The sequence below is a fragment of the Halichoerus grypus genome, chromosome 1 (assembly GCF_964656455.1).
Source record: "Halichoerus grypus chromosome 1, mHalGry1.hap1.1, whole genome shotgun sequence".
Classification (NCBI taxonomy): Eukaryota; Metazoa; Chordata; class Mammalia; order Carnivora; family Phocidae; genus Halichoerus; species Halichoerus grypus.
In genome coordinates this window covers 121,517,868-121,537,731 of record NC_135712.1, presented here as the reverse complement: position 1 = coordinate 121,537,731, position 19,864 = coordinate 121,517,868, and the positions used below count along the sequence as shown (strand labels likewise).

At 44.9% G+C, this 19,864-nt stretch overlaps 2 protein-coding genes and 1 pseudogene across 4 annotated transcripts in view; 1 reads left to right on the top strand and 2 right to left on the bottom strand.

The window, feature by feature from the left end:
- The window catches only part of DZIP1L (DAZ interacting zinc finger protein 1 like), a 41,223-nt gene extending 37,471 nt beyond the window's left edge, over positions 1 to 3,752 (bottom strand). For 2 of the 3 annotated variants that reach the window (XM_078071458.1, XM_078071466.1), the window contains exons 1-2: positions 3,294 to 3,752; positions 103 to 358 (exon numbers count right to left, since the gene is read on the bottom strand). The gene's annotated coding sequence lies outside the window, so the exon portion shown is untranslated. The remainder of the gene's footprint in view (positions 1 to 102; positions 359 to 3,293) is intronic. The other variant, XM_078071470.1, reaches the window with a different exon arrangement.
- A 2,287-nt stretch (positions 3,753 to 6,039) lies between these two features.
- On the top strand, positions 6,040 to 6,893 carry LOC118528526 (microtubule-associated protein RP/EB family member 1 pseudogene; annotated as a pseudogene).
- A 7,643-nt stretch (positions 6,894 to 14,536) lies between these two features.
- On the bottom strand, positions 14,537 to 18,934 carry A4GNT (alpha-1,4-N-acetylglucosaminyltransferase). The gene is made up of 2 exons (XM_036080942.2): positions 18,524 to 18,934; positions 14,537 to 15,151 (listed from the first exon to the last, which is right to left on the bottom strand). The coding sequence occupies exons 1-2, from the start codon at positions 18,932 to 18,934 to the stop codon at positions 14,537 to 14,539; spliced, it is 1,026 nt and encodes a 341-aa protein (XP_035936835.2).
- Positions 18,935 to 19,864: the final 930 nt, after the last annotated feature.

Genomic DNA, 19,864 nt, shown 5'->3' with positions numbered 1-19,864 from the left:
CAGGTTCTGCCTGACTCCAGAGCTTTTGAATTTTGCCCATCTACCTCCCAACGATGATGATGATGACAGAGAAATTACTTCCCACCATGGAAATGACAGTACCTGAGATTTCTTGACCAAACTGCAAGAACTAAAACTTTACAGCAAATCACAACAGGATCAGTGCCGGCGACCTGAAATTCCCTCTGTATCTCCGCAGAGCTTAGCTGAACAGGACGCAACTCCACAGCTGGAGTCCAGGTTAGGATGGCAGGAGACAAAGCCCAGGGAGAGTGCGGCAGGTTACCTGGAAACCACACACCCCAAAGGGCAGTCACACTGTGCTTCTCCAGGCATCAGCAGACTGCCTTCCCCACATCTGGGAATAGAAACACAAGGCAGCGTTAGGAAATCCAAAGCTGTGTTAACCATCTCTGCGTGTTTTGATGGGGTCCCAGGAAGCTTCCCAATCTTAGACCAATGTCATGAATTAGTAGGACCCAAAAGAATGATATTTATGCTAGCATTCTAAATTTGCTTCATTGTTGAAGAGATGGTTTCTACCTGGGGCAATCCCACAGCCAAGAAAGCAAGCCCATCTACCACCCTTGCTTTGCATACCCCCAGTGATGGGGTGTTCACCACCTCACAAGGCAGCCATCCCACGGCGAAACAGCTCCCGGAGAATTTATGGTTCTTCTGAAACCTGCCCACCTATAATCCATCGAAGATAACTTGCGCAATGATCAACTAAACAACTGATCTTTTTAAATTCTGATTTTTTAATATCAATGGACAGCTAGACTATACCACCACGGCTGCCACCTTACTGTCTCTTTTGCTTCCTCAAGAATGCAACCAAGAGGAGCAGTTAGGGGAGCCAAGCTACCGAGGCAGCTGCCGGGCAATCATGGACAAGCCTGCCCTGGCTCCCCGAGCTACCCTCAGCAGTACCTGCCCCGGGGAGCCCAGGCTTGTCATTAGCGCTAATTGTTGTGGCTGCCAAGGAAACCTTCACACAATTTGCAAACAGGCTATGCACACACCGTAGGCAAGGGAGCCCTACACATCCCAAAAGAGAGGAGAGTGACTCGGGCACTCTCCTGAAACACCATCATTACAGATCTTCGATTTATTCTCTGATTCTGTTGTTTTCTAAAGAAAGGTGTACCCTTTCCACTCCTTCTTGCCCTTCATGGGGTTTGCACCCATTGCCGGAACCATCACGTGGCACACAGCTCCCCCTCCAGCTGGCTTCCATTCCCAGTAACTTTAAGGAGGGTTTTTGTTGTTGTTGTTGTTGTTGTTGTTTTTGAGTATAGTTAACACACAATGTTATGTTAGTTTCAGATGTACAACTTAGTGATTTGACAAGTTTATACTTCATGCTATGTTCACCACAAGTGTGGCCACCATCTGTCCCCTTACATCACTGCTACAATATCACTAACTGCATTCCTTACGCTCTGCTTTTTATTCCGGTGACCTACTCCCTCCAGAACTGGAGGCCTGGACCTCCTTCTAAGAAGGTATTTTTAAAAGACAGCACCAACGGGGGCGCCTGGGTGGCTCAGTCGTTAAGCGTCTGCCTTCGGCTCAGGTCACGATCCCAGGGTCCTGGGATCGAGCCCCGCATCGGGCTCCCTGCTCAGTGGGGAGTCTGCTTCTCCCTCTCCCTCTCCCCCTGCTTGTGTTCCCTCTTTCGCTGTGTCTCTCTCTGTCAAATAAATAAATAAAAATCTTTAAAAAAAAAAAAAAAAAAGACAGCACCAACAGATTGGTCAAAAACCTCTCTTAAGTTTTTGCCACAAAAGAATTTTCTTTAAACTAAAAATCGGGGCTAGGGCTTTGATTGGCATTGCTTAGGAATATTTCAGAGGGGAAGACTACAAACTGACGTGACCTGTCTTCCCAGGTGCAGAACTGTCAAAAATCAGCACTGCTTTTCACATCTGAAAGATATGAGTTTAGAATATACTGCTGTTTTCTTTCCCATGGAAGAGTCATTGCTTTTTGGTAGACTTTCTCTATCTTCAACCACCAGACCCCCCCCCCAAAATCCTCCCTAGAGGTGCATGGCCTAGCAACAGCTGTCATTGCAGGTAGTTAACCCCCACCCCCACCAGGACTGGCCCTCTCTGAAAAGGGCCCACAAGGAGGTTTAGAACAGCCCACCAAGTCACCCCCTTCCCTGCTCCTGTCAGTGTACATTGAGCCACAAGCCTTTTGACCGAACTCCAGCTTTGTGGCAGAACCCAGTTAAATTCCACAAAGGAATTCAGGTTTCTGTTCCCAACCTGAAGCATATAACTTCATGGGACCATTTTATTAAGTTGGATGATATCCAAAACTATTTGCACATGAGGAAGATGTCTCTAGACCCTTAGTGCTGACAGAGACTGAAAAAAAGACTGCTTATCAACTACTTGACTGGAGGACCAGCCTCTAAGAGGGGTTGTTCTCACTGGCCAGTCCTCAGCTCTGGGAGGCAGGAGAAGGTGATGAGGGACCTCCCTGACAGAGGCAGTAGCCCACCCACCCTGTCTGCAGATGAAAGTGTGAGAGGCCACAGAGCACCTCACACTCTCCAGGCCTCTCTTCAAAGTTCTTTTAAAAATCAAATTTTCGGAGACAATGGGGAGGGGGAGCAGGAAGGCCCTGGGCCCTAAGGAGTGCGGGGTGAAGGGTAGCCCTGCCCAAGCCCTCCAGACCCCCTTCTAGATCCTTGTTCCGTACAAAGCAAGTCTCCCCTGGACTTTTATCTGCAGCCACCTCGAAAGAAAAATACCATTGCTGCCTCCTGCTAAACTCCAGCCCCAGAGTGCAAGAGGGACAAACCAGAGATGCCAATGTGTTTGTTTTTAAATCATCTCGTTACCAGAAGATCCCCTTTACCTGCAGAACTCAAAACGTCAAGCCCTCCAAAACCATATTTACTTTTTTCAAAAAGTAAATTGCTTACTTTTTCAAAAAGTAAGCATCCAAGTCTGTCCACCCAGGGAAGCCCAGTCCTGGGGGGTGCAGTCACTCCTGGTTCCTTCGGGGGGCGGGGGGGGGGGGGTTACCCGGTCCAGAGCAGGCCGAGGGAGCTGGAGATGAGGGGCAGAACCCGGCGGTCTAGCGGCGGTTTAGAGGCCGCCCCGGAGTGCAACTCCCGCAGCTCCCGAGCTGCACCCCTACAGGGCGTCCGAGCCGCTAATGTTTAACCTCCCGCGTCCCGCCGCACCCACGGCTCGGACTACAAGGGCGCTCCCCACCCGCGGCCCTCCCCGGGCCGAATTCCTGCCATAGTTTTCCCACGCGGCCCCGCTCACCTGGGGGCCGCCGGAGCCCGCGAGGCCGGCAGAGGTCCAGGGGCGCGGGCTCCCCAGCGTGGCCCCGGCCCCGCCTCCCGTCTCGCTCCACCGCCCCGACCGCCGGGAGGCCGTTCCCGGAACGCCCGGCGCCACGCGGGCCGCGGATGCTCCCCCCAGGAGCGGGGAGCCCGGACGCCCTCCCCGGCGGGGACAGAGCCGGCGCGCCCACCCCGGTGCGGCCGAACCCCGCGCCCGCGGGCAACCGAGCCTTCCGCGCCAGCAGCTGGAGGCCCGGGGTCTCGCGCCGCCGGCTCCCGGGACCGCCGCCCCACCTCGCCCAGACAGGGGTGGAGACTCTCCCCAGCGCCCCCGGGAAGAGCTATTTTTAAGTCTGTTACGGAGGCGGGAGGGAGGGGAAGGCCACGTTTAATCCGTCGGGAAAATCCGGGATCCAAGAGAGTGGCTCCCAGGCCTTGCTGAGAGGTCAGCCGCATGGAGCCCGGGGAGCTGGACGCGCTCCCATCTACACACACGCGCGCGCGCGCGCACACACACACACACACACACACACACACGCTAACAACAAAGGCTGGCCTCCTGGAAAGCTGGAGCAGTTGCAGAGCTGGTGCTTAAGGCAAGCAACCCCACAACCCCCAACCTGCTAGCTTGCCCTGTGCATCCAGCTCTGAAACCCAGGACCAAAGAACTCTTTCTCTCCTGATACTGGTCCCTGAGCCCTAGCCAGATTTACGGAGACCCAGATTTCTGGGATTTTTTTTTTAAAGGCCTTCCTCCCACTCCAGTCTCAATCTGCCACACTCTGTGTCTTGGGGCGGCCAAAGCTGAAGTGTGTGGGAACAAGTGTTGGAAGGATGTGGAGAAATTGGACCCCTTGTGCATTGCAGGTGGGAATATAAAGTGGTACAGCTGCTGTCAAAAAGAGAATGGTGATTCCTCAAAAAACTAACAATAAAATTACCATATGATCCAGCAATTCCATTTCTAGGTATATACTCAAAAGAACGAAAACAGGGACCAAAACCGGTATTTGTACATGCATGCTCATAAAAGCACTATTCATGATAGTCAAAAGGTGTAAACAACCCAACTGTCCATTAGTATATTAATGGATAAACACAATGTGCTACATACATACAATGAACTATTATTCAGTCTTAAAACATAATGAAATACTGGAGCACCTGGATGGCTCAGTCGGTTAAGTGGCTGCCTTTGGCTCAGGTCTTGATCTCAGGGTCCCCGGATGGAGACCTACCTGGGGCTTCCTGCTCAGCAGGAAGTCAGCTTCTCCCTCTGCCTCTGCTCCTCCCCGTTCATGCGCTCGTGGGCGTTCTCTCCCTCTCTCTTTCAAATAAATAAAAATTTTTAAAAATAATGAAATACTGATACATGCCACAATATGAATGAATCTTGGAAATATTATGCTAGGTGAAATAAGCCAGATACAAAAGGAGAAATGTTGTGATTCCACTTATTCAAGGTAACTGGAATAGTTAAATTCATAGAGATATTCCAGAAAGGGGAATAGTGGTTACCAGGGGCTGGGGCAGGGTGAGGGGACTGTAGGGAATAGGAAGTTATTGTTTAATGGGTACAGAGTTTCAGTCTGGGACAATGGCAAAGTTCTAGAGAAGAAGAGTGGTGTTGGCTGTGCAACAATGTGAATGTACTTAATGCCACTGAATTGTACATTTGAAAATAGTTAAAATGGTAAATTTTATGGTATATATATATATATATATATTACCCCTATTTTTTGAATGGAAAAGAAAAAAAAGACCTCGGGGGCCAGGACCAAGATCAAGTAGGGATGTCTGTAAGCCATCTACTCTGATGGGGAATCTTATTCCTCCTCTCCTGGCCAGGGCACTCTTTTCACTCCAGGAGTTCCTGCCGCCTATCAGAGGGGAGCAAAGAGTCAAGGCTTTAGAGTCAAAGATGCCTTAACATCCTGGAAGAGAGCACAGGCAACAATCTCTCTGACATCAGCTGTAGTAACATTTTTCTAGATAGGTCTTCTGTGGCAAGGGAAACAAAAGCAAAAATAAACTATTGGGATTACATCAAAATAAAAAGCTTCTTCACAGTGAAGGAAACAATCAATAAAACTAAAAGGCAACCTACTGAGTTGGAGAAGATATTTGCCTGTGACATAGTCAATAAAGGGTTAGTATCCAAAATATATAAAGAACTGATACAACTCAACATCCTAAAAACAAATAATCTAATCAAAAACTAGGCAGAAGACATGAACAGACATTTCTCCAAAGAAGACATCCAGATGGCTAATAGACACATGAAAAGATGCTCAACATCATTCATCATCAGGGAGATGCAAATCAAAACCACAATGAGATATCACCTCACACCTTTCAGAATGGCTAAAGTCAACAACACAAGAAACAACAATTGTTGAGGATGTGGAGAGAAAGGAACCCTCCGGCACTCTTGGTGGGAATGCAAACTGGTGCAGCCACTGTGGATAACAGTAGGCAGCTTCCTCAAAAAGTTAAAAATAGAACTACCCTATGATTACACTACTGGGTATTTACTTAAAAAATACAAAAACACTAATTCAAAGGGATACATACACATCTCTATGTTTATTGCAGCATTATTTACAATAGCCAAATTATGGAAGCAGCCCAAGTGTCCATCGATAGATGAATGGATAAAGAGGTGGTACACACTTACAATGGAATATTATTCAGCCATAAAAAAGAATGAAGTCTTGGGTTTTGTACGAGACGAAGACAGAACCGAAGCCGGGCACAGGCCGTGGACGCGGTCCCACCGAGAGCCGAAGATGGCAGTGAACACATATTCAACGTCAGTCACCAGTGATAACCTAAGTCGACATGACATGCTGGCCTGGATCAATGAGTCTCTGCAGCTGAATCTGACGAAGATCAAACAGTTGTGCTCAGGGGCTGCCTACTGTCAGTTTATGGACATACTGTTCCCTGGCTCCATTGCCTTGAAGAAAGTGAAATTCCAGGCTAAGCTAGAACATGAATACATCCAGAACTTCAAAATACTAAGCAGGTTTTAAAAGAATGGGTGTTGACAAAATAATTCTGTGGACAAATTAGTAAAAGGAAAGTTTCAGGACAGTTTTGAATTTGTTCAGTGCTTCAAGAAGTTTTTTGATGCAAACTATGATGGAAAAGACTATGACCCCGTAGCTGCCAGACAATGGCAGTGGCTCCCTCCCTTGTTGCTCCAGCTCTGAACAAACCGAAGAAACCTCTCAGCTCTAGCAGCACAGCTCCACAGAGGTCCATTGCAACACACAGAACTACTGCAACCAAGGCTGGCCCGGGTGTGGTGCGAAAGAATCCTGGTGTGGGCAACGGGGATGACGAAGCAGCTGAATTGATGCAACAGGTCAACGTATTGAAACTTACCATCGAAGACTTGGAGAAAGAAAGAGATTTCTACTTTGGAAAGCTAAGGAACATTGAATTGATGTGCCAGGAGAACGAGGGGGAAAACAACCTGGTATTGCAGAGGATCGTGGACATTCTGTATGCCACAGATGAAGGCTTTGTGATACCTGATGAAGGGGGCCCACAGGAGCAGCAAGAAGAGTATTAACGGCCTGGACCAGCAGAGCAACATCCGAATTCTTCACTCCAAATCATGTGCTTAACTGTAAATACCCCCTTTTGTTATTCTTAGAGGACTCACTGGTTTCTTTTCATGAGCAAACAGTACCTCTTCTTAAAGTGCACTTTGCAGAAGTTTCACCCCTTTTCCAATGAGTTTGAGTTAGGAGCTTTTACCCTGTAGCAGAGCAGTATTAACATCTAGTTGGGTCACCTAGGGAACAAAGAGGCTGACCGTGGGGCTCACCGTGTGGACGTTGGTAACACTGATTGCTGGAGAAGGTGTTTTCATGTGATACACTGAGGTGGAAACCTCAGTAGAGAAATGTAAAGACTGATTTGAATTTTAAGCTAATGTGAAATCTTGGCAGAGAACGTTTTAATAAATAAATGCCTTAAGAGTAAAAAAAAAAAAAAAAAAATGAAGTCTTGCCATTTGCAACAACATGGATGGTGCTAGAGAGTACAAAGCCAAGAGAAGTAAGTCAGTCAGAGAAAAACAAATACCATATGATTTCACTCATATGTGAAATTTAAGAAACAAAACAAACGAGCAAAGGAAAAAAAGAGAGAGAGAAAGAATCAAACCAAAAAACAGACTCTTAACTATAGAGAACAAACTGATGGTTACCGGAGGGGAGGTGGGTGGGGGACAGGTGAAATAGGTGAAGGGGATAAGGAGTGCACTTGTGATGAGCACGGAGTCATGTACAGAATTGTTGAATCGCTATATTGTACACCTGAAACTAATATAACACTGAATGTTAACTCTACTGGAATTAAAATTTTTAAAAAGATACGTTTTATATTTCCACATTCCCAAACTATGTAACCCTGGAAAAAATCACTTAACCCTTCTATAAAATGGGAAAAATAAACTCTATCTAGCAGGGTCATTATGAGAACCAAATTAGCTGAAGTATTTCCAGGGGCCTGGCAGTCAGTGATGTGTCCTCTCAAGTTCAGTCAAATGTGAAATCTGTGGAGGCTTGGAACATTTGCTTCTCAGCTCTCTCCCCACTGTATCCCCAAAGTGTGCAGGAAGTAGCTCTGATGGGACCTGTGTGTGTTTGTATGTGTCATTTACACCAGCCTCAATTTCCCTATCTGTAAATGGGGTGCCCTCCTTTACAGGGTTGTTGTGAGAAAGTGAACTTGGCGTACAGCTTCATCTACCTGGTCAGTAATTCCAAATGTTCAGTAATTCCATGTTCAGCTGACCAAGGCTTCCCACGCACGGAACCTCCACATCCTTCCCTCACTGGGCCACACTTCAACATTCAGCACAGCCAAGAGTTATCGAGTGCCTACTGTGTGCAGGCTCTGTTCTAGATTCCAAAGGATACCACGGGTTTATAATGGACTAGGTCACCTAGCACTGGGGAGCCGTCCCACTCTCCTGTACCACCTCTGCCACAGCACACAAAAGGGTTGGCAGCACCGCTGGGGACAGGGAGATAGTCCGTGATGCAGGAACATGCCGAAGGAGACTGACCCTAAATGGCTAGTCCAGGGAACATCACTGTCACCATGAGCAGCTGGGCCATAACTATTGGATGGGAGGAGAAAAGGGTGGGTTCTCAATACCTATGGTTTTCATCTGGCCCCGTAGCCTCTCACCCCTTCCTCAGCCAGTGACAGACACCCAGTCCCTGACTCAGCACACACACCATCACAGTGTGTCTCCTTCCTACACTTAGGGATGTGTCAGGAGACAGTGGGACAGACTGCTGACTGAAGGTGGACTGTAGAGCCTAGGCGGCCCACAAGAGGAGTGCTCTCTGCCGTCAGCTGTTGGCATCACAGCTCAGAAGCCAGCTCCAGCTTCCGGAAGGACATCTGAGGTGTATGGGGCAGATCTCCCAGCATCTCCCAGATGCTGGCCATGCATGGTAAATGAGGTAATTTTAGGTCAAAAGTATATTGTTGGGTTTTCACAGTGCTGATGTATAGACAGGTATATAGTCAAAGGGAGATTTTACATAAAAATCTGGTTTGCTGATTTCTCTTGAAAAATCTAAGGATCTGGCGACAAGAGGCCTGCACTCTCACATGTCAAGAATTGGCTGATGCCGAGGGCGGACCTCTTCCCTAGGCACAATCTACACTCTAGCCCATTCCCTGAAAACATCTCTTTGAAGGACACTGATGCACTTAAGAAGAGATCTCCTTTCTCAGGAAAAAGATTTTCTCTTCTGCAAAATGAAAAATGCACAGTCAGCCTAGCCAGGACCCACTCTCTGAGTCTAGAAATAAACCCAAGGCATGGCAGACTGGGACAAACTGAAAAAAAACCTGCAACTAAAATATTAAAAATGTTTGTGACCTTGATATACAAAGGGTGGTTACAAGTCAATAAGAAATAGAAAAACAACCCAATAGAAAAGAGGACGAAATATATTAGGTAATTCACAGATTAAGAGAATATATATTATTAAGCATGTGCAACACTAAGCCTCACCAAAATTAATGTGACAATTAAATACATTTTTTAAACTATTGTATTGGTTAAAATTAAATAGATTTTTGTCTTCTGCCCATTTCTTGATCAGATTATTTGTTCTTTGGGTGTTGAGTTTGATAAGTTCTTTACAGATTTTGGATCCTAGCCCTTTATCTGATATGTCATTTGCAAATATCTTCTCCCATTCTGTTGGCTGTCTTTTGGTTTTGTTGACTGTTTCCTTTGCTGTGCAAAAGCTTTTTATCTTGATGAAGTCCCAATAGTTCATTTTTGCCCTTGCTTCCCTTGCCTTTGGCGATGTTTTTAGGAAGAATTTGCTGCGGCTGAAGTTGAGGAGGTTGCTACCTGTGTTTTCCACAAGGATTTTAATGGATTCCTGCCTCACATTTAGGTCTTTCATCCATTTTGAGTCTATTTTTGTGTGTGGTGTAAGGAAATGGTCCAGTTTCATTCTTCTGCATGTGGCTGTCCAATTTTCCCAACACCATTTGTTGAAGAGATTGTCTTTTTTCCATTGGACATTCTTTCCTGCTTTGTCGAAGATGAGTTGACCACAGAGTTGACAGTCCATTTCTGGGCTCTCTATTCTGTTCCATTGATCTATGTGTCTGTTTTTGTGCCAGTACCATACTGCCTTGATGATGACAGCTTTGTAATAGAGCTTGAGGTCCGGAATTGTGATGTCACCAGCTTTGTTCTTCTTTTTCAACATTTCTCTGGCTGTTCTGGGTCCTTTCTGGTTCCATACAAATTTTAGGATTATTTGTTCCATTTCTTTGAAAAAAGTGGATGGTATTTTGATAGGGATTGCATTAAATGTGTAGATTGCTCTAGGTAGCATTGACATCTTCACAATATTTGTTCTTCCAATCCATGAGCATGGAACATTTTTCCATTTCTTTGTGTCTTCCTTGATTTCTTTCATGAGTATTCTATAGTTTTTTGAGTACAGATTCTTTGTCTCTGGTTTCTCCAAAGAAGACATCCAAATGGCCAACAGACATATGAAAAAGTGCCTGTCATCACTTGGCATCAGGGAAATACAAATCAAAACCACAATGAGATACTACCTCACACCAGTCAGAATGGCTAAAATTAACAAGTCAGGAAACGACAGATGTTGGCGAGGATGCGGAGAAAGGGGAACCCTCTTACACTGTTGGTGGGAATGCAAGCTGGTGCAGCCACTCTGGAAAACAATATGGAGGTTCCTCAAAAAGTTGAAAATAGAGCTACCCTACGACCCAGCAATTGCACTACTGGGTATTTACTCCAAAGATACAAAGGTAGTGATCCGAAGAGGCATGTGCACCCCAATGTTTATAGCAGCAATGTCCACAATAGCCAAACTATGGAAAGAGCCTAGATGTCCATCGACAAATGAATGGATAAAGAAGATGTGGTATATATTTACAATGGAACATTATGCAGCCATCAAAAAAATGAAATCTTGCCATTTGCAATGACGTGGATGGAACTAGAGGGTATTATGCTAAGCAAAATAAGTCAATCAGAGAAAGATAATTATCATATGATCTCATTGATATGTGGAATTTGAGAAACAAGACAGAGGATAATAGGGGAAGAGAGGAAATAATGAAACAAGACGAAACCAGAGAGGGAGACGGACCATAAGAGATCTTAATCTCAGGAAACAAACTAAGGGTTGCTGGAGTGGAGAGGGGTGGGAGGGATGGGGTGGCTGGGTGTTGGACACTGGGGAGGGTATGTGCAATGGTGAATGCTGTGAATTGTGTAAGACTCAAGAATCACAGACTTGTACCCCTGAAACAAATAATACATTATATGTTAATAAAAATTTAAAAAAATAAAAATAAATAAATAGATAGATTTTTGGCATTGGTGAAGGATGGGAAAATGGGCAATTTCAAACAGCTTTTTTTTTTTAAATAATTTGGCACCACATATGAAAATGTAAAGTCCTCAAAAATGCAGGAATCAGAGCTTTTACATGCACTATTAGAATTAGAATCAACTTAAATGTCCACCAGTTGGGTATTCATTAAATAGATTATGATATATATCCTAAAATGAAACATTCTGCAACCATTATGAAGAATAAGTTGTGCTAATGAAAAAAGGTATCCAAAATACATATTGTTAAAGTGAAAAACAACTGACATAATAGTATGTTTTTTAAAAACTCATATAAGGGGGCACCTGGGTGACTCAGTGGGTTAAGCATCTCCCTTCAGTTCAGGTCATGATCCCAGGGTCCTGGGATCGAGCCCCGCATCGGGCTCCCTGCTCAGCAGGAAGCCTGCTTCTCCCTCTCCCACTCCCCCTGCTTGTGTTCCCTCTCTCACTGTCTCTATCTCTGTCAAATAAATAAATAAAATCTTTAAAAAAATAAAATAAAGAAAATAAAAAATAAAAACTCATATGAGAAATTCAGGGGTGATATTCAAATATTTAACTACTAGACTTGCACAGGCACTAGCCCTAGAGCAGGAAACTAGACAGCCTGCTGGGGCCAGTCTTAACCCTTTACTGACTGCATTGTGGGGGTGCTGGAGGGAAGAGCTAGGGCAGACAAGGTGCTAGCTGGAAATACTTGGAAGGCTTGTGACCAAAGCTTCTTACCGATAGCACGCTATACACGCAGAGAAAAAGAGAGAGAGACATACCAAACTTGACATGGTACAAGAGGCATTTTCACCCTTTGCTCTATACAATCTTGTTGTTTGAAATTCTACGAATGAATGTGGAATTTGGAGGAAAAAAAATTAATATAGAGAAGCCACCAGCATGGCCTATTTCCAAAGTCTATCGTGACATAATTGTGGCACAGACTAACAGAAAAGGCCAGAAGGAATCCAGCGCCATCTGGAGCCCCAGAAATCCCACACTTCTTACTACGCACAGCTTTAACCCTTTGCTCCACCCCCCTCACTACCCTTTTCTATGAAACAAACTGTACTTCTTAAGCAATACATTATTAATTTATTTCCCACATTTTATTAAACAGAGACATTTTACTGTCAGGTAAATCTCCCTATAAACATCAAATTATCAACATTAACACAATGAATTCATATAATCATAGCCCCACATAAAATAAAAATATATGACATTCAGATTGACCTATTTGGTCCCATCATGAAACAACTCATATATTTTTGAAACATTAAAACTGTTCCTGGGGCGCCTGGGTGACTCAGTCGGTTAAGCATTGGACTCTTGATTTCAGCTCAGGTCATGATCTCAGGGCGGTGAGTTTGAGCCCCACCTCTGGCTTGCGCTGGGCATGGAGCCTGCTTAAGATTCTCTCTCCCTCTCCCTCTCCCTCTGCCTCCCACCCCCATCCTGCTCTCACGGGTACGCATGCACTCTCTCTCTCTCTCTCTAAAAAAAAGAAAAGGAAAGAAATATTAAAGCTATTCCTATCCCTTCAAAACCTTTGGCAATGTTAGTTGGAGAACCATCTATCATGTATTATCCAGATGTAGAAATGAGATCCAATGTGTGTGACTTTCCTCCCTGAAAGGGCTGGCCCTGAAAATCCTCCCCTGTGGGGACAATCAGGAGAGCTGAAAACCAGCAGGGGTTCAGCTGTGAGGAGGAACAGCAGGCCCCAAAATCTGACCATGGTATCAGATAACTAAGAATCCAGAGCAAGTAGCCAGGCATAAATGAAGCTGGGCAGGAGACATGACTTGTGAGTATTTTTAATAAGACTGTCAGAGCAGTGATTCCCAAAGGGGGAAATATCAAAATGAAAGGGGATGGGGGGTTGGAGAATGTAGTTTGAAAAATCATCGTATTTTTATATTTGGAAAAAATAGAAACTATTTTTCCCGTAAAGCCAACTATCAAAAGGAAAGTACTAGAAAATCTTGGTTGATGAATATTTGTAGAAGAAATATTGATTCTCACACTTCCTGGAAAGAGGAGGTAAATTTTTATGTGACCGTTAAAGGGGAAGTGGTTTGTAAAAATTAGAATTTGTGATTTGCTTTTATGAGCCAATTGAGGTAGGATAGGGAACAGCAGAACACCCTGGGAAAAGCAAGAGGGTATCAGAGGGGGATGTGGCCAGTCATAGGATAAGTACGAGGGACCTATAATGGGCTGAATGTTCATGTCTCCCCAAAATTCATATGTTGAAATCCTACCCCTCAATGTGATGATATTAGGAGGTGGGGCCTTTGGGAGGTAATTAGGTCATGAGGGTGAAGCCCTCATGAGGGGGATCAGTTCCTCTATAAAAGAGACCCCAGAGTTCTCCCTTGACCCTTTCCACTATATGAAGATTCAACAAGAAAAGTGCCCTCTGCCACCGGAAGAGGATCTTCACCCTAATCTTAGACTACCAGCCTCCAGAACTGTGAGAAGTAAATTTCTGTTGTTTATATGCCACCCAGTCTATGATACTTGGCGACTGCAGCCCAGATTGACCAAGACGGAACATTGTCTGCTTGATCCAGCTGTATCTTCAGCAGCTAAATCAGTGCTCGGCACACCAAAGGCACTCAGTTAATGCTCACTGACTGAATGCATTAATGAACATCAAAATCAGGACCAGAAATCAAGTCTCTTTTTCCCCAGTCAATTCTCTAACAGGTCCTAAAATTAATCTTACAGAAGTAAATTTAACAAGTAGCAAAACTGTTAGCTGCCTCTCCTAACACCCATTTTCTCTTCCTCCTTAAATTTTTCAGCCTCTCTTGCAGGTACACTCTGACCAGTGAGATGTAGGGGCAAGCCTTATAAGGGCCTTGTAGGAAGTCTCCATAAAATAAAGGAGGTACACCTTCCTCCTTCCTTCCTCCTGCTGCCAGAAATGCAGACATAATGGGCTGGAGATCAAGCAACCATATAGACCGTGGGCTATGGACACTAAGGATGGCAAATGACAAACAAAAAGATGCAAGAAACCTAGGTCCCCGATGACCGCAGTGACCATACCCACCCCCACCACCGCCGAATCACCTACCTTCAGACTTCTTTTACATGAGAGAGAAAGAAGCTTCTCTATTTTACACACCGATGGTCTTTGGGGTTTTTCTACTACAGACAGAGAAAGCTGATCCTTACTGATATGCGGGTAAGCCCCCACCCTCCAGGCAACGTGGGCATGAACCGAAAGCTGCCACTCCAGGAAGCGTCCAGTCCTACGACACAGCAGCAGCAACCCAGTGCTGGCTCTATTTGTTACCTGGACCCAGCGGCCCAGTCCCCGAGCCCTCTGGGCCTTGAATCAGGTCCCTGTAAGTCCTAGGACAGTGCTTACGGCAGAGGTTCTCCACCAGCGTGTTGCTTCCTCTGACCACAGTCCTTCCTTCCTTGTTCATGTAGTTCCACAGATGCAGGGCGTAGGAGTCATTGAAGCCCAGGTCTCTGTCCCAGACTTCATAGTAGCGCCTCCACTCCGGGTAGGAGATGGGGTAAAATCTCTGGGGGTGTAGGAAGGACAAGTTCAAACACCTGAGGTCACTCACTTCCTGGAAGTCTCCAAGTTTGCACCACAGTCTCAACATCCTCGTCATCAAATCAGGACCCTGATTGCCCCAAATTTCTGAACTGTAGTGTTCAACAAAGTTTTCCATGCACTCCCACAGGAAGGGGTGGTGGGGGAGGAACCCAAACACCCCGTTACTAGAGTAGCGAGAAGACTGTGCAGCCAGAAAGTTCTCCTCGGGGATGGGCCTGATGGAGATGACATCAGTATCCATGTAGATGCCGCCATACTTCCAGATGATGGCCAGGCGGGACGCATCTGAGCTGACGTGAAGCCAGTTGCTCTCCATGCTGGCGTTGATCTGCAAGAACAGGAGCAGATCAGCCACAGTAGCAGCAGGAAAGGGCGAGGTGTCCCAAAGGGAGGCCAGCCCAGGGCGGCTGAGGAGAAGGAAGCAAGCCAGCTTCTCAAAAATCTACTGCACAAAAGCCCAATTTTGCAAATTCACCAAACTTACCTCCACCCAAAAATTTGCCTTCAAGTGAAAAGTTTATAGCAATCAGTGACAACAGGAAGATTTTAGCAGCTTTTAAGGATTTTGTGAATTTGCTTTTAAAAAAAAAATTGAAGCAGTGGAATGGTAAAGAAGAAACCCAGCAGGGATTTCACAATAAACCCTTTGAGTCATCTTCAGCAGGGTGTACATTAACCATAAATACGAAACTGTGAAGAATTTCTTGAGTCCTAAAAATGCTAAAAACTGATAAAGAAAAGATACACTAGGAAACTGTAAATAGATCAATATGTATGCTCTTTGAGAAATTGGTAGAAGACTCTTAAAATGCATGTATGTCTTCTTTCACTAGTTAATTCCTTTGATAATATTCATGGAAGGCTTACTTTCTATGTGCCAAGCTCTGTTATAGTTGCTAAGGAGATAGCAGTAAACAGATAAAAATCCCTACTGGTTGGAGATAGACAATAAACACATCAATGTATAATATGTTGGGTGTTCATAAGGACTGCAAAGGAAAAAAAGCTGGATAAGGGGACTGTGAAGGGGGCAGAATGGAGCCCTATCTTATCTTGGCTTCCAATAGAAACCTGAATGAAGTTGATGACTGAACCATGCCGATATCTCAAGAGAAGGGGGTTCCAGGTAGAAGGACAGCAAGTGCAAGGGCCCTGAGCTACGAGCACACTCTCCGTGTGCAGGAACAGAAAGGAAGCAGTGTGGCCAAAGCAGAGTAGTGAAGGAGAGGGATAGGAGATGAGGACAGAGAGGGATGGGTGGAGAGGGAGGGCAGATCACATAGGCTGGGGTGAAGACTGAAATTATTTGGAAGGTTTGGAAGAAAGGAGTGATGTGATCTGACTTAGTCTTAAAAAGGTCATGCTGGCTGCTATGTGGAGAACCGACAGGGACGGCACTTGGGAGGTGGCAAGGGCAGAAGCACAGAGGCAAGTTAGGAAAGGCTGTTGAAGTGGTCAGATGTGTCCCAGGGCCCACCTTGTTCCTAAAACTCAACACTGTAAAATTGACATACAGCTCAGAGGACCTATGTCCTATGGGACATTAGCTCCAAGAAAACATTTATGTCTTACCGAAAGAGGCGTCCATGCTCAAATAAGTTTGGAAAATGCTGGGTTGAATAAAATTAACGTTTCTTTAGTTCAAAACTACAGAAACTTTCATCTCCTCATGTACATGATTAGTCTGCGAGGGGAAAAAAGGGGGGGTGGTGTGTAATCTGCAGCATCTTCCAAGACAATCGGAGCAGAGATTTATTTGTCCAAGGAGCAAAGCACAGTTAAGCTAATGTTCACTAGCCCAGGTGTGGGGAAAGCAGGCCAACACACTGCTTGTTTAGTCCTCCTGGAACCCTCTAGCAGGCTAGCCCTGAGAGTGACAGGGACCTCTCCAGCGTGTCCCCTCCAGGCCTGCATCCCTGGCCCGTGGCCTGCCCTACTGCCTCCCAGGGGCTCGTGCTGGTCGCTGCCTATTTGTTGGGGACTCTGTGCGGGCAGCTGCAGGTGAAATCTCAGTATGGTGAGCTGATCCATTACCTCCTGATGAGCCTCAATTTGAGAACTCCAGGCTCTTCAGGAGAAGAGATGGGCACACTAGGATCTAGAAGTCCCATGGGGCCAAGAGTACAACTAGCCACCGCCCCCTCAGGCCTGTCACTTAGTCCAGAAATGCCTCTAGCTGGCAGAACCTAGGTGCTAGTGTGTCCTCCCTGCAGGACCGTAGACGGAGTAATGGCCACTCAAAGACCTCAGGCCCGAAAGCCTGGAACGTATAAATGTCACCACATGTGGAAAAGGGGTCTTTGCAGATGTGATTACATTAAGGATCTTGAGATGGGGAGATTATTCCAGGTTGTCCTGATGAGCCCTAAATGCTATCACAAGTATCGTTTAAAGACAGATGTAGAGGGAAAGTTCACACACACACACACACACACACACACACACACACAGGAAAAGGGGATGTGCAGATCTTCACAGGAAGGATTCTTCCCTAGCGCCTCCCTGGGAACTGGGCCCCTGCCAGCACCGTGACATCCACCCAGGGAAATGGATTTGGGCCTTGTGGCCTCCATAACCGTAAGAGAACCAATGTCTGCCATTTAGGTCACCCGGTGTGTTAGTCCTCTGTTGCAGGAGCCACAGGGAACTAACACAAGAAGGTGCACAGTGGCCTCACTATTGTCTCTTGGCCTGCAAAGCCTAAAGGATTTACAATCTGGCTCTTTACAGAGAAAATGCTTGCTGCCTTTTGGTCTAGCCTACGCTTAGAACTTAGAAAGGATTTTACATGGCCAGCAAATGGTATTATTTGGATGTCGATTTTTAAATTATTTTGGAGTTTTTAAAATAATTTTCTTTATAAAATGAACATATTCTCATCACTAAATGCACTCCTAATCCAATCACACAAAAACACCTACTATTACCGTGTGTTGTGTTATTTTCTTCAGGTTGTTTTCTTCCACGTAGATTGGGGGGGGGTACATAGCTAAAACAATTACAGTTAACATTATAACGTAAGTGTATTTATTCCATATTGCATTGTAGTCTTCATAAGATGTCACAGCTAACGCCTTCATAGTGAAGTTATTGAGTGGTTCTACTGTAATTTCCTTAAGAATTATCCAATCGTGGGTCTTCTGTGAGAGAAATATTTAATTGAAATATTATTTCCTTATTATGCTATGTTACTAAGATGAAGATTACAAAATTCTCAAGAGCTCCAGGAGTTTCTTGGTCATATCTTAATATAATCCGATCTCATATAGCAGCACTCTCCTCCTGATCCTTCACGAATTTTCTATTCATATCATTTTCAAATTAAATATTGCCTAGGTTCCCACTCAGATGCAAAAAAAATTAACATAGGTGGGTTTAAATAAATGAAAAATAAGTGGTTATACCCCCAGAAAGGATCTAGAAACTCATTCAGTTAAGAATAGTCTCAAAAGAAACCTTATTCTAAGAAATAAAGCTGGAGGCGTAAGACACAAGGCTCGAGATGAACCTAACTTAAGTCTCTCCTGTTTATTTGAATCAGGACTCAACGCTGTAGAAAGAAGACCAGGATCTGGGTTCTAGTCCCATCTCTGACACTGAGTCCTTGTGTTCAGTTTACCTATCCACAAAATGAGCAGATGGGACCCCTTTTCTGCGGTCCCTCCCAACGCTGACCTCCTAAGATTCTCCGAATACTTACGCGAGTGTACCATGAAAGCAACGGTGTGTCTTCAAACAGCCTTTTCATATCCAAAGGGAAGAAGAAAACATTGTCTATTGCTGAGAGGAGGGAAAAGCCTGGGTAAGTAGTGTTTGAGGGCAGCTGTGTGGTATTGTAGAGACCCTTCATGAAGAACGCCACGGGTTGCCCAGGGTAAATCTTGGCAGCAGACTCCACAGCACAAGAGACCAGCGGAGTTGGCTCCATTCTCTCTGAGGTCTCTATGAACACAATGCCGCGCCCATGGCCCAGGAGGGTTTCCAGGTCCTGCTGGGACTTTTGGGGAGGAAGGCAGGAGAAGAGACAGCGGGACTTCACATTCAGCTGGTAGAAGAAGACACAGACAAGCAACAGGATGACCAACAGGGAATGCTGGAGCTCCTTCAGCATGTCTACGTCTCTCTCCTGGCCCGCTCCTTTAAAGCAACACAACTCATTACAAAAATACACTCACAACACCTGATAAAGATGGCACACAAGAAAATGAGCCATGAATATCACCCTGAGGATATCCTCAAAAAAAAAAAAAAAATAGGATCAAATCAAGTACAGTAATAGTAAAAAGAACTAAGATTAGATTTTTTTAAATCCTCAAAAAAAAAAAATAGGATCAAATCAAGTACAGTAATAGTAAAAAGAAAAATGCATTCACTAGGGTTTATCTGAGGAATCTGAGGACGATTCAAAACAGGAAAATAATCATTCATCCTTTTGAGTGGCCCAGAAAGCAACAGGCATGGAGAACATCACTACATGAGCTATGGTAGAAAGTTTTCTGAAGTTTGCCCCAGGTTGTCTAGCTTCAGTTTGCAGGGCTTCAGGGAAACGGACATTTTTGGTTCTCAGGGTTTCCAAGTCAAGAGAATGGGAGAAACTTAAAAACCTTCTTTGGAGAGTCATAGCCAGGTATTTGAGGAAACCAGAAGGACTCAGGATCTGGCCCAATTTTATAGGCACACAACAAACATTTGAAGTCAATTAATCAGAACTAGAATCTAACATCTACAATGGTGTGCTGTTGCAATTTAATTTTTCTCCCTAAAAGCACCCTCATTTCTGTCAAAGATAGCCAAATTAAAACTAATTCATTTGAAAAAAAAAAAGTCCATTTTTAACAAATTTGGCCTAATTAATTTACAGCAAGAATAATGATTGACCATATGGGTTTTTTTAAAAAATCTGCTTTTGCTGGAACTTTTTACTAGGAATTTCACATTGAACTTTTAATAGCCTCTCAAGGCCAGAAGCCAAGCCAAATACGTGCCATAGACTCACCTACAATACCTGGAGATTTGGGGGAATTCCTCTCTTCCTGTGGTC